Source organism: Anopheles arabiensis, chromosome 2, assembly GCF_016920715.1.
Source record: "Anopheles arabiensis isolate DONGOLA chromosome 2, AaraD3, whole genome shotgun sequence".
In the NCBI taxonomy this organism is placed as follows: domain Eukaryota; kingdom Metazoa; phylum Arthropoda; class Insecta; order Diptera; family Culicidae; genus Anopheles; species Anopheles arabiensis.
This window is the reverse complement of record NC_053517.1, coordinates 98342114-98357253: the sequence shown is the minus strand read 5'-3', so window position 1 is coordinate 98357253 and position 15140 is coordinate 98342114. Positions and strand designations below refer to the sequence as shown.

Sequence of the window (15140 nt, the reverse complement as noted above, 5' to 3'; positions counted from 1 at the left end):
CGGGTGTTTTTTAGTCCATTTTTTACATGTGCAAAGAGAAATTGATGGAATGAAACGTTTGCCTGTACACAAATGACCGCATGTTGAGCCATTTGATTCGTTTGATTCGTTTTATGTGTTGCATTGTGCAGCTAGGAAATCTCAATTGAAATTAGTGTGTGTGTGTGTGTGTGTGTGTGTGTGTGTGTGTGTGTGTGTGTGTGTGTGTGTGTGTGTGTGTGTGTGTGTGTGTGTGTGTGTGTGTGTGTGTGTGTGTGTATGTGTGTGTGTGTGTACTAATCGGAAGAACGAAAGTACACACAGTTCAGCAGAGCAATTCCCTTTGATAGTGTTAGCAATGATTGTTGTCTAAAAAGCCATTCCAGGGCAATCGTGTTCGATGCGTACGTGCCACAAGAGCAGAACGAACGAGTTGAAGTGAACGGAAACTCTTTAGAAACTTCGACCCGGGAGGTCGAGGGAGCGTTTGCATCGTTCCAATGCCAGATTGTTTTCGTTTCATTAAATTCAATTTGGGAAACTATTTGACATCTTGGACATTTGGGAGAGCACAATCTTTCGGGAAGAAAAAGCCCGTTGCAGCTGAAAGCTCGGTCCGCTCCCATTTGTCAGTGACCTCAGCAGGGGATAGTGGATGGTAGTGAACCCTAGGGAGGGAATTGCATGTGCCGGGTAACATGCTGGGATGCTCGGGGAGAGGAAACATCGAACAGCAATCGAGAGAAAGAGAGAGAGAGAGAGAATGACCCAGAACACTTATTCCCTTTCATGAACTTGTACGATTGGAGCTGAATCCTTTTTTTCTCCCTGTTTTCTTTTGTTCTCCCCTCTCCACTTCCTCTGGTCCAAGTCCGTCCGACACCCAGGGAATAGGCAAGCCAACTGCAGACACCACTTTATAGCTCCACTGCCGCCAGAAAAGCAAATAACGGAACCGAAACCAATTACATACAAGCTCGAGGCATATTTCGATAAATCACTTTTCGGCAAACCGTGTTGCACGACTGGCCACATCGGATGGGGGGGGGGGAGATGGGAGGTTGGTACCAGATACAAAGGAATAGTGAGTGTGAGAGTGCCTCTCTCCACTGCTTCCCGTGCGGTTTTGCCACTGCTCACAAAGGAAGGAGAAATTATACTTTGACCCGCTTTTCTGCACGCTGGCAGTGATCAAGTGCCCTTTTACATTGGATAGACGCATCGGTGCTCTACAAATCGCTTCAACCCTCACCCCATCTACACCATCCCATGCATGAGCATGCAGTATTGGAATGCTGGGATGCGAACACTCGAATCCAACCAGCCGGGAGAAGACACATCCTTTCGGAAATGAATTATCGTTATCACATTCCACGCACTATAGGTGGCGCGCAACGGGTCGATGGGTATTCAGGCCCGTTCAAGCCTCCCCCCGGAATGATCGATCAGCCACTTTCATTACCAGTCTACCACCGGCTTATAATATTCCCAAAGGTGGAGAGGATCGGGTACGTAATGAAGATGAAGCTCTGCATGGCCGTACATGGGTGTGTGTGTAATGGGAATTGGAAGCTTGTGCCGAAATTGATTAAACGCATGAAAAATAGACATCGTTCATCGGACAGAAGTATTACCCCATGAGGTGCAATGTTGGTGAGGCTGAGCTACCATCTAACAAACAGCTTTTGTTGTGAGGTCTGTGTGCGTGTGTGGGTGAAGAAAACACATTCCTCACGCCGCCCCTCCCCACTGGTTTGGGAAGACTGATTGATGACATTCGGTCGGATGATAGTCAACCGAAACAACACTTACGAAAGCAATTAAATCGTTCGCACCCATTTGCCGGAAGCTGTTATGAACAATGCGCTATGGGTGAGAAGTTGATTTAGTGGTGATACCATGGCAAGTTCAAGTGAGACCTGTTGAGTAAACAGGCACACATTTGGGACTGCCGACAGCTTCAAAGTGTGGCTTGAGGAGACAAGTGTCTTGATAGCTGGGTGTGGTGATCTCCATGCTTCTGTTCATATTTGTTGAAGTATTCTTTTTGCCAAAAGGATACTCTGAGGACATCATGAATAGTTTTAGAACTGCATAGATGTAATCAAGACAATTTAGATTCTATTGAAGAAGTAGAAGCATGAATCTGCTTCCTTTCTGTAAATTTCATTCTTGATTGGATGGTTACATTCGCATTAGATAACAAAAGGAAGGTTGCGTATAAACCAGATCCAATAAAAATTGTTAAGGTCGGGGTACATTGTCCGTACTCGCTAGTGTAATTTCGATTTACACTAGCGCAGCTGACGGCGGCTGACCGAAGCATTTTTCCATACAATTTGGAGCCGCTGCAGATAATATGTTATTTTTTCATATTTTTTCTTAAACTGGACTAGAAAAGCTTTGTTATTGATAGATAAACATGTTGTGCAAATATTTTAGCCGTTTTTGCGTCAAAATCGGTAGAAAAACTACTTAGATTTGAGATCTAGCACGACCTTTCCTTGGATGACCAAAAAAGCTTCCACCAGTCGCCACCAGATGCGCTAGTGAAAATTTTAATTACACTAGCGAGTACGGACAATCTACCCCAGCCTTTATAATTAGTGTCATTCAGTACTGTTAAGGCCGGGCTACATTGATCGTACTCGCACGCGTAATTTTGATTTTCACTAGCGCATCTGGCGGCGGCTGACCGAAGCATTTTGCCAAACAATTTGGAGCCGCTCCAGAAAATAGGTTAATTTTCCATGTTTTTTACTGAAATCGGAGGAGAAAAGTGTTGTAAAACGTAGATACACATGTCTTGCACGCATTGCATCAATTTTTGCAATGGAAAACGATGGAAAAACTACTTAATTTTGAGATCCGGCAGGTCCATTCCCTCGATGACAAAAAAAAGCTTCCACCAGCCGCCGCCAGATGCGCTAGTGAAAATCAAAATTACGCCAGAGAGTACGATCAATGTAGCCCGGCCTTTAAGGCCGGGGGACATTGTCCTTACTCGCTAGTGTAATTGTGATTTTCACTAATACATCTGGCGGCGGTTGACCGAAGCATTTTGACAAACTATTTGGAGCCGCTTCAGAAAATATGTTATTTGGCCATGTTTTTTACTTAAATCGGTGCATCGACAAACGATGAAAACAACACTTTATTTAGAGATCCGGCAGGACCATTCCCTCGATGACCAAAGAATGCTTCCACCGTCCGCCGCCAGGGAATGAGTCTGAAACTTACAACGATAATAATTGAGCCAGCTTGTCCCCCGGCGTTTCATTCAATCTCAACTTTATTTCATTCAAAAACATCATCACAGAAAGTTACAGCATCCTTTACTGTCCCTCCCCTTTTCCAGCGAACGAAGGTCGCCTCACGGAAACGGAAGCGCTGGAAGAGCTGAAGCTCCTCTACACCCAGCTCCAGCGGCTATACGAGCGCATCCCGCAGCGTGGCGCCGCCATCCTGACCGTCGCCAGCCTGATGGAGGCGTGTCGGACCACCTCGCTGCGCCCACCGCCCGCCCTCGGTGCGCCCAGCCCGCTTAAAGCGATCCAGGCCGCCGCTCCACCGGACGGCCTGTCGGTGGCATCGGGCGCGACGGGCATCCCGTCCCCGGCGCCCACCCCAACCACCATCCTGCGGCTGGACAAGAGCACCAACACGAACACGACCGCAACGATCCCGAACGGGTCGGTCACGACCGCACCGCCCGGAAATGGGTCGATCGTTCCGCTGCCCGCCCAAACACGCATCACCATCACTGACGAGCTGGACGGGCCAGAGGAGGCGGCGCCCGACCCCGCCCGGCCCGACTGTCTCCGATCCATCGATGGCAGCGACTTCCGGCTCGACCACCAGCAGCTGCAGTGCATGTGCAGCGGCGACGAGGAGCCGGCCCAGTACGGTGGGGCCGGCCAGCGGGACCCACTGTCCCGGTCGATGGAGCTGACCGGCCGGCGCAACAACAGCAATGGGTGCTGCTGCAGCTGCGCCTGCTGCACCTTGACCCGCACCGCACAGCCGCACCAGCAGCACGGCCGGCGCAACGATAGTGTGATAAACAATTCCACCAGCGCCGGGGTGCTCACCGGTGCGGGCAGTGCGGTTAATTGTAATTGTAAGATAAGTGGAGTGCACGTCAAATCCGGTTCCGCTTCCGGGTGTACCGCCGGGTGTAGTGCAGGCGGGCGGCGGCAGGACGCAACGGTCGGGTGTGCCGGGCCGTTGCACAAAGCCAAACAGCACAGCTCGGAGCTGGTGCTCAACTGTCAGTTTGTCGATAGGAGCAGCGCGGAGCACCGGAAGCAACAGCAGCAGCAGCAACCGAACTCAACACAGCAGCAAATGCATCCTTCCCCGCATCACCATCAGCGTGCCTCCAGCACCAGCGAGTGTGGTGAGTTCAGTACAAAAGCTTTCGAATTTTGTGATAATCTGCTACATCAGCAGCAGCAGCAGCAACCAGTCCGCCAGCACCAGCGGCACAACCACCCATCGGGCGCCGGCCCCAATACCCTTGTAGATAGCCAGGCGACACAGACACAGGTGGGGGTGGCCGGGACGCTTGCCCAGCTGGCGCCCGCCACCGACGAGGCCACGATCCGGTCGGTGAATCTAGAAAAGTTTAACAAATTGTACGCCAACAACAGCAGTAGGATAGATAGCTTGAAGGAGCACTTTCTGATGCGGAACGCGCTCACGACCGCGCTGCAGCATCTGGAAATTGAAAACCGGTCCAGGGGCCAGGGGGGGAGAGCGAGAGGAAGGGAGTCGGTGGAGCAGGGTGGTGGTGGTGGCGTGACGGAACCACCGGCAAGGGACACAGCAGTACGAACGCAGCACGAACAACAACAATCAAGCACGGTGGCCCCCGGTAACCCGGTCGGCCGGGATGAAGCAATCAATAGTAAATGCAATAGTAGTAGTGATAGTAGTAGCTGTAGTAATAGCAGTAGCACCAGTGCCGGTGGTAGTAGCACCAAGCGAAACAACCACGGCAGTCGAAGGGGTGAAAGCAGCAGCAGCAGCGGCACCGGCAACAGTGCCGCCTCACCGGAAACGTCGACCGCCGGTGGGGATGGTGCGGGTGGCGGGGAGGGCGGCAGTGAGGGTGGAGCGAGTGGCGAGGTGGGCAGCACCAGCACGAGCGGGACGAAGAAGAAAAAGTCGCCCGAAAAGCGGCTCGTTATCGATCTGAACGATCGCTCCAAGTACACCGAGGAGGTGTCGGTGTGAGGCACTGCCGTGAGGAGTTGAGGTGGATAGGACAGACACATGCAAAATCTTACGACACAATCGTGTGTAGGTGTGTTTCTGTGTGTGTGTGTGTGTGTGTGTGTATGCTAGCGGAAAAAAAGCTTCCAATGAATGAGATAAACTGAAGCACGAAACGAGCGAAACAATCAAAGTCCGGCCGTCTGCCCGTACATCGATACACGAGTAGCGTTCGCGATAGTAGACAGCGAACCTGTGGTTATGTTTCTCTTTGCCGGCTTCGCCGGACAAAACTCGATTATCGAGTTTTTTTACTTTAGTCCGTAGTTTTTCCCTCCTACGTTTCATCCGTTCTAATCGCATTTTCGCTTCGGTCGAGTTGATTTGGTGTTGCGATCGGTTACGATTAAAGCCGAAGCTGTCGAGCGTGCTGTCAGCATGTTCCGTTTGTGTGTGTGTGTGTGTGTGTGTGTGTGTGTGTGTGTGTGTTTTTGTTTCTCTCTTTTATATCCTTGCTTAACATCTCTCTTTTCAAGGCTTATCGCTTATAGTGTCCGATAGCCATGCCACTGTGTTTGATATCAATATTGGCGAACGTTTCGTATGGTTTCATCACGCTAAGGAAGAAAGACGTGATCAAAATCATCCCAATGTTTGTGTGTATTCAAGCTTCTGTTTTCTACCAGTTTTCTACCAGTCACTGTTCAACCTTGTTTGTATGCTTTATTTGCACAGCAACAGCATTTCAATCAAATCATTGCTCTTTCTTTGGTTCATTCCGATCCGTTTCGTCTTGAATTAAAGGCTCCTACCATGCTATTGCTGTGGATAAGCTCAACGCACATTAAACATTCATTTCACCCATCAGCGACTGTAACCATCATACGGTGCTCATAATTTGCCCTCACCGCTGCTGGGACCACTCCCGACTCACGCCCCATGTGCATAATTAAAACAAACAGTTCACTGTTGTGTCATATTTTCACTCTCCTTGCCCTCCTCTGGGGGAGGGTGGTGAACTTCTGCGTTGCTTTTCTTGCTTCCATCGGGCAACGCAGGCTTATCAGCAGGCACTGATCATTCGGCCCGCTCCCGGTCGTAAAATCAATTTATGAACTGGTACCAGCAGCGCAACACGTACAGCACAGCGGCTGCACAAGAGATACTTTTTCGCTCGATTTTATCGCACACCCCCGTTTGCACATGATTCACATTGAAACCACCCAGAGCTGGCGGTGTTTGGTGGTGCGGTGAAAGGTGGAGATGACAGAAAAAAGACCCCACCACCCGGTATTGGCTTACAATTGTTTCGACATTTGTTTTCCCCCAGCGTTTTCCCACCAGCTCACTGTGAATTACATTATTTCCAATTTCATTTACGTGCGCTCCGTGCGCAGCCGTGCTCGAAACGTGACCACGGGAAGCGCCAAGAAGGGACGGCGGTGAGATACGACGCCCCTGTTGTCGGCTTTCTTCTAAATGTGTCCCCCCACGGCAGCATGGGACCTGGGATCGGAACGTAACAGCGAGCAGTGACTTGGCTCATTATTTGGAATATTTATGAAATCAAACAATCTTCGCATCGCGCGCAGAAAATCGCTTCTTAATGTGTGCGTTTTCGAGTGCGGGCGGTAATAAAAGCAATGTATTTATTTTATTATTTTTTTCTGCTCATTCGGATTCTTCGTCCCCGAACGGCAGTGGAGTAATAAAATCGACACTATTCATTCGTTGGTGGATTTGTCTCGCGCCCAGCAATGCGATGGAATCACGGGCGGAATATCGTAAAATGTGTCGCAAGCTTTCTTTTTTATCTTCTTTACAGACACGGGTGGCAACCTACCGCACAAGATACGGTGGCTTCATGTTGTATGAAAAAGCTTGAATGCTTCTGCAAAAGCAGTGTAGCATATTCTACCCGCACGAAAGTCAAGCTTTACAAAATAACACACATTTCCTTTTTATTAATCAACGATTTGAGATACTCTGTGCCAAGCCTGCCGTTCGTGGGTGGAAACGCTTGTTCTCTCTCCCCCCAGGCACTAGACTGTCAGAACATTCCGGGCCCGGGTAAGCGGAGATCCCCCCCACAATGAACCCCTTGCACTGCACAGCTTCATCTTCGCAAGGCTGTGCAAGAATGTGTTTGATCTTTGTTTGCCTCTGGTACGGACCATTTGCTTGCGACGATACAAACAGCGATGTTGCTGATGGGTGAACATGATGGGCAAAAGGCAAAAAGTGGTACACATATGCAATAAACAGATCATTGGCGTTTACTCCCACCCAACCGACCGAGCGAGCGAGCGATAAGCATCTCGGAGCGATGAAATTGTGAAACACTTGCTTTTCACCGTATGCTTTTTTTACCCCTTACGGTACCTACGATCGTATTGCATAGCCATGTGCCCCAAATTGCGGTTGGTGAAATTGTATCGATAAGCGCTTTGGAATATGCTGTCAAAATTCCAGTAAATAGATAACTTTCACCTTGTTTTAAAAATATCCACAATTGAATTGGTGCGTGTTTTGGCCTAAAAAGACATTAACTCACAATGTAAGCTTTGTGAAATACTAGGCGCCTCCATTATACTTTAAATATTACCCTTACACAATTTAAGTTGTTTGATGTATTTATTACTTAACAACATTACTTTAAATAGATAACGTTAATCATCATACAAAAATTTTTACAACTCAGTTGGAGCGTTTTTGGTCTAAGAATTCATGAAATTGCTATGTATATTTTATAAAATACTAGGCGCCTCCATGCTATTTAAACAAATTCCTTTTAGTAAATTAAGTAATAGTCATCTCAGTAAATAAATCTTACCATATCCTCAAAGAATGCCTACCGATTTATGGTTTCGTTGCTAAGCTTCACCATTTAATTTCAATGATGCTCCTTCGAAGCCTCGGTTACCTAGTAGGCTGTGATAGATAGTTTTCACGTGTGGTAGTTGTGTAATCTCAAGGAGACGCCCGGTACTTTACTGGTGATGGTGGAGACGCCTGGTTTCTCTTCCTAAAAACCATTTGAATGGTTTAAAACATAGCCAACTATGGCCATCTGCACCCCTATAGCCGTTGATCTTAGATATGTTAATGTACAAAAAACCCAACCAAAATTCTATTTACGATTTTATCGCAAAAAATCCCAAAAATGACTGAAGGACTTTTTCAAAAGATTAAAACCCCTTGCACAACATAACACCAACCACACACATAAACGTCCTGGTTCGATCGACCTATCCGGGGTACGTTATCGTACCATCGTAAGCGCTTCATCCATCAATATTTTCACCGCTTTCGGCAATCACGCCGGTACAATCATGAAGCAATGGGAGTCATGCACGGAACATCGTCATGCAACCTAGGGGCAATATTTATTTTCGATACTTTTTATCTACCACCTCACTGCGTTGCTTTCGTTACTTCCTTTCTGGGAAAAAAATTCACACACGCACACACACACACACACACACACACACACATCTTCCCAAACGTGCCGCATGCGAATGGATCATTTGCATAGCGTATGAATTATTGCCTGATGATTTGTCAATATGCGTTTCGTTACGATTTAACATCACCATGCGTGTAGCACATATTTATTTTACTACATTCCACGGACAGCAGTGAATAAAGGAATCGTTTGCTGTCACGATACGGTACGATTGATTGTCATACCGTTTGACTTGCCGAAAGGCGATGGGTCCTCCTGCACAGATACTATCGGAATGTACCCCTGTAAAAGCAATGATTTAAGATTTACTGATAATCCGATTGCATGCGTTATTTTTTTCTCTTATCCCAGTAGCTGTACATTTAAGATCCAATATCATCGATAAAATCGAAATCCGAACTCTAGCTAACAATAACGCTTTAAACATAGGACATATTCTGCTCAGTTGCAACACAAAGACTGTACACCTTGCATTATCTTGTTTGCCAAAGCGAATGCTCCGGCGGATTTTACAACTCAATCGCTATTCAAAACACACTGCTGTCACCATCTCGCATTCTATTGCATTGCTGCAACGTAACGTTTAAAACCCATTACGCAAAAAACCAAAATCACTACGTTGTCTAAGTGAGCCCCTTAGAAAACGTTTGCATTTCGTGGCTTATTGCGGGATGATGCACGAAGCGAGATGGGTGCACTTTGGGTTTTGCCCAGCGTTTGAGTAAGATTCGTGAGGGACCATTACGAACGCACTCCTAGAGAGTGTTTTTACTTTATCGCACATTAGTGCATTCGTCGTCGAGCGTTAGTTAGCATTCAATTGCCATTTGCTATGTTTGATAAAACATATCTCCAAACTTTACTAGCGTGTAGGTTAGATACTTTGAGCGCTGTAAATAAAAAAAGGCAAAGCTACATAAGTAGTAGTAACGCTTCTTGTTCGTAGCAATAAAGTCAACAATCGAAAAGCGATTAGTAAGGAAAATTTCACAGCAGTCCAATCTGTTGCTATATTTGTAAGCTACACTGAAGGTTGCTGCACACCTCAGCCAGGTGGGATAGTGTTACTGTGTGTAATGTAAATATATGCGAACGATTGAGAGATTGGTGGCATCTAGACACACGAGCCAAAACGTGTACAAAGCAAGTATTGTAGGTAACGAGGATTCGAGTTGTTAAATTTTTGCTCCGTTTTCACCTCCACCACCGGGTACCCGATCCACCAAAACACTTAGATTCGAGCACTATTTTTAAACAACACATTGTTCAGATTCACTAGAGATTTACCGAAGCGTAGCAGTCAGATAGAGAGAGAGATATTTATACTAATAGTAAAAACCATCTAATCCAAAAGCAAACATCGGTTGTGGTACTGTAGAATGGAATTGTTTCGTTATTACAACGCGTCCAGCGAGACGTTAGTAGATTTACAGATGCGTTTGTTACATTAAAACCGATTTATTGTTGCGTTTTGCTTAGAATTTAAAGAAAATATCATCGATTTTGTAAAGTTTGCAAGTTTTAGAAGTAACTAGCGTGGCCCTACAGCCAGGGTAACGCCCTACATGCCAATCAAAACTTCGCAACGCACAGAAATTAGGCGTTACATGGTGCAATGGGCGGCAATCGGAAACAATCGTTCAAGTTGGCAAGTATTCAAAGTCACTCCATTGGATGGTTAGTATCACACATTGACGGTGCCATAACCACACAGTACATACATACACAAGTCGTATCGCAGCGCAGCGCCACAACATGAAGCATTTAAAGTGAGATAGTGAGCTAAGACATAATTTATACGTAAGCCTACTACTTTCAACCATACCAACGCATTAGCAACCATCTAAGCTCGTAAGTGGTATGAAAGCTGTACAGTACGGTGGACTCTACTCGTGAGTGAAGTGAGTCATAACGAAAAAAAAGTACACAAAAGTTGTTCATGTTTTGTACAAACTATAAAAGATGATTTAAAAAACACACAGACAGACAGATGCTAAAAGCTGTACGATGTATATTATATCAAAAAACGATGTGTAAGCGATGGAGTATGTATTGTGGAATATGTCATAGTGTTTTTTTTTGCTTGCGTGGAAAGCATTGGAACAAGACGTTTAGAGTGTAAAGAGCATATAAACTACTAATGTGTAAGATATAATAGGATGGTAAGTCCGGAATTGGGATTATGCTCCGTTTCACTAGCCGTGTGAAACAGAAACATTCAATAAAAATCAAATTTTATCATTCTACAAATAAATTGGTTATCATTTTAAAGTTTTACATCCGAAATTGGCTTTTGTGTTGTGCCTATAATTACGTTACTTATTACTATTTGACACATTCCTTGTTGTGAGATACTAGGCGTCTCCATCAATGTTTCCCGTTTATTGTAAGTATACATTAATTCCTTATTTTATTGTTCAGATGTCACTGTGCTAAAACTAAAGAAGGCATCCTCACATGATTTTTGATTTTTGATTCATGTTTTATGTAAATGATTAAATGTATAACTACACTGGATTAGATTTAGCATATATATTTAATGTAAGTGACGTGGGTCATAGTCTATATAATTATCGAAAAAGACCCATAAGTGTTCGAAATAAATAAATAAATAAATGATCATATGTAGCTTTGATAATATAATATAAGAACGAAGAAATCGACAATGGTTTTGTTAGTGAAAGCTAAACCATACCTTGGAGCTATGGTATACTATTGTTTGCCTACTCCACACACATTGAACTGCATTGTTTTGCCAATAAATATCGAATGAACCTCTTTATATGCCCCTAAAAAATAACCATAAATGTAATTTTACATCATGAACAGAAGCAACAAAGACACACACTACAACCAAGCTACAGTTAACAATAGCAAAGTAACTACACCATACCTCATGAATGCATAGCACACAGTTCCATTATAAATGGATAGAAAAGATAAATGAAAATTACGACTGCAAGTACTCATCACAGCCAACCACACTGTGATGAATAATTTTTGACTTAAAATCACATTCATATTTCCCTTGCTCAGCCGCTTCTTTCTCTGCACAGCTTATTTCCCAAGTAAACGCACGCACGCAACAGAGAGAAATGAGTTTTAATATTTCATCCTTTTCACAATATGCACAGCCACTAGAGAGGCGGCGTATTTCGCAAGCCCCGCAGGCGCACATAGTTTGGTTTTGAAGCCCCATCGATCCCCGAAATTTCCCGAGAACTCGTGTCGCTTGTTTTGGAGTGTGGCGACGATGAGGCGTATTCAAATCTTCGCCCAAGCAACATCAATCATAACAGGCGCCACGCATCGCCTGGAAGCGTGCCGTGGGCGTTGCTGTTTGTGTAGGCTTCAATAATCCCACTGATTAGTGCTGACCTTTTCCTGAGCCGTTTCCTTTGGTGTGTTCAATTTCCGTAATTAATAGCAGTTAAGTAAAACAAAGCCTTCTCGAATTCAATCAACAAGAACGGTTTGCTGTTAGTCTGGTCTGGTCCATGCCGTACGTTCAAGTGCAAAGCAACTGATCATCGTCCAACGCGATCGAACGTGATTTGTCCACCCATAATGTCGCTGCTTTATCAACCCAACACACAACAACCACGCAAGCTTGCACGTGAAGGGTGTAAGTTTGTTCGCCTTCAAAGCGCTTTCACCTCACACCCACGGTCGAATACTGTCCAACCGCATGGAGTAAAGTAGCTTTAATTACTGTCACTCGTTATCGGAAAGTAAGTCGACCTGCTACTCGTCTACCAAAAGTCACTGTTTTGGGTTTTTTCTGCTCTCTTCACTTTGTTTTTACCTCATCTTAAAAAGTTTTACCCATTCCATGGCGGGGTTCCAAGACACCGGGAACGACGACACGTGCGAACTGCTGGAACGGACGGAATTCGCACCGAACCGGCAACGTTCAGTAGACGCAAAACCGACGAGTTTTAATCTTGGTGCCTGTGTTGTGTTGCTGCTGCTGCTGCTGCCACTGTTGCTGCCCTTCGTGATATCAAATTATTTTTAGCTTACTGAAACTGTGCCATCACATTGGGTGGTGCTTTTTTTCGGGACGGGGAAAGTAAATGAAGTTGGAATGGTGACACTTTCCACCACTTTGCGGGAGTCTTTTGTATAGGGACGGAAAAGGGCACAAGTAACAAGCGAACACACACACACACACACACACACACACACACACAAACACACACACCAACAAAATACGAACGACAGCTCGCTGATATTTACCATCAGCTTTACAGTGACTTAACTTCTGGCGACAGATTTTGCGGGCAAAAGACAGTGCGGGAGAGAGATAGAGAGCGAGTAAAGTACTTTGCCCGGTTGAAGCCTTCTGTGGGGTTTTGTGCCCTGTGTCGCTTTAGATAACTTGCCACCAACTGCGTGGAGGAGTGTTTTTGCGTTGGTTAGTTGTGGTTGTTTTGTTTATTCGCTCGCATCGAATCCATCTTCAGCACTGGTAAGGAAACTCAAGAGCAATTTTGGATAAAAATGGTTGTTGACGGTTCCATTTAAGATCTCATTTTTTTCATATATTTTTGGCTTTTAAAGTACAATTTCAAGTAATAAATGCTTGCCCTTATACAAAACATTAAGAAGATAAAAGCGTTTCACTCATCTCCCGGCCAACAAACCACTCCGGCACCGGGCACGTGCACCCAGTCCAGCCCCCACAAGCTGCTAGGCAGCTCGACGCAAAGAACCCACCCAAGTGCCGCGGCCCGAGTGCAATGATTCGGATCATGATTTTCCAGTCGTAAAAATTAAATGAATGACAATCTGATACGCCAACGAAGCGGAACCGGAAACGTTCGCTTACCGACGGAAAGCGAATGATGAAAATATTTTCCCCAAAAGCAAGCGCTCCCGCGCTGCTAGCCTCAGCCTCAGCGCCCGTTACCCGATTGTTTACCGATGCGTCATGCGTATCAAATGTTCAGCAGTGGAGGGGTTTCTTCTTTACTGATTTCGTCTTTACATTCACCTCCGATGACTTTGGTGTTCCGGAGCCGGTGGGGGCTAATATAATTACCTTTATTAATTTAGCATGTTTATCAGCAAGCGCTGTAACGTACCTCAGTGCACGCGTTTCATCCTTTACAATCCCGGAAATTACAATTATACATTTACCGAAGTGGGAAGATTTTTTTTTTGTGGGGAGGGTAGAGGTGGAAATGTTTCTAATTCAATTATTGATCGAAGCTGTTCCGGGGGAGAAAGCTTTACAGCTTCCGGGCACTTATTGAGTAGTGGAGTGTATCATTTAATTTTGTTCGGACATGTTTCCCGTTTCAAAAGGATCTCTTTTATTTGCAAGCAGCAATTGTAACCAAAGATACCATCCCAACACGTGAAGGGCAGCCATATCAATGACAGAAACGCTTCGAATCGTATTCTTAGCACTCAGCTAACTGAAATTGAATTTCTCACTCGTACTATTCAACTATATTCTTCTCAAGGGGTGACTAAGCTTTCACCATAAATATATGCCTTAATATGCAAAAGAACGCAACCCTCATTGTGCTTTCGCTGGTTGTGCGAAGGATCAACATGAAATTATGTGTTTTGGTATTCTGGAAACAACATTGTGCAAGGCGTGTCGAGTAATGGTTTAAGGTTAACAAAGGAAACAGGGGCTTCCGGTTGTCGATGGATGCAGAATACCGAGCCATTGCCGTAACTGTCAACTGTAAAGTCTAATCGAATGCTTCTACGTTGGAATGTTTGAGTACGGGCAGCCATTACAATACGGTACACGATGTTTTGGGAAGAAATTATAAACAAGACTTTAAGGCTTTCCTGTTTCGATAAGTTTTACAATCTTTTTGAAAACACCGAATCATCCTTACTCTAAGCGGGACATAAACATCCGGGACTATCAAACGGGAAATAGCATCTAACATGTAATTGTAAACAAAGTGTCGTGCAGTATTCGAAAGTTCTAGAAAGATATTTTCATGGCTGGTTTTAATCAACCTTTAATCGTATTTAAAACACTTTGTAAGACTTGATATTTGATACTAAGATTACTAAGAAAGGATATTTATGCAGTATTTCACCAGCGAAATGTTCTTGACATGGATTTCTGCTTATACGTGAGCGATTTTTTCAGTAAAAAATATCAACAAAAACATTGGAAATTATTTTTAACCATTATTTTTTTATTACATTTATTATGCAACAAATAAATAAATCAAAAAAAATATTATAACTTCATATTCATTACTCCATTGTAATGAACTGTCTCAAGAACATATCCATAGCAATAAGCTTTAATTTTGTGTTCTAATTGGAAAAAAATCGGTTATATTAAAATGTTTCATATAACAGGCTAAACAGTAAGAACATGACTGTAAAAAAGCAAAAGAAAGTTAAACCGGCCCTTAACTTAGCTACCAAAAACTGCTTTTTACTTGCAACTTTAAAGCGTAATACGATCTTACTAATGCCATGCCACGTTCATATC

General features: G+C 44.7%; 1 protein-coding gene across 1 annotated transcript in view; it reads left to right on the top strand.

The window, feature by feature from the left end:
* The window catches only part of LOC120894822, a 102862-nt gene extending 97645 nt beyond the window's left edge, over positions 1-5217 (top strand). The window contains exon 16 of the mRNA XM_040297662.1: positions 3338-5217. Within this exon, the coding sequence (XP_040153596.1) occupies positions 3338-5217 (1880 nt within the window). The remainder of the gene's footprint in view (positions 1-3337) is intronic.
* The last annotated feature ends 9923 nt before the right edge of the window (positions 5218-15140 follow it).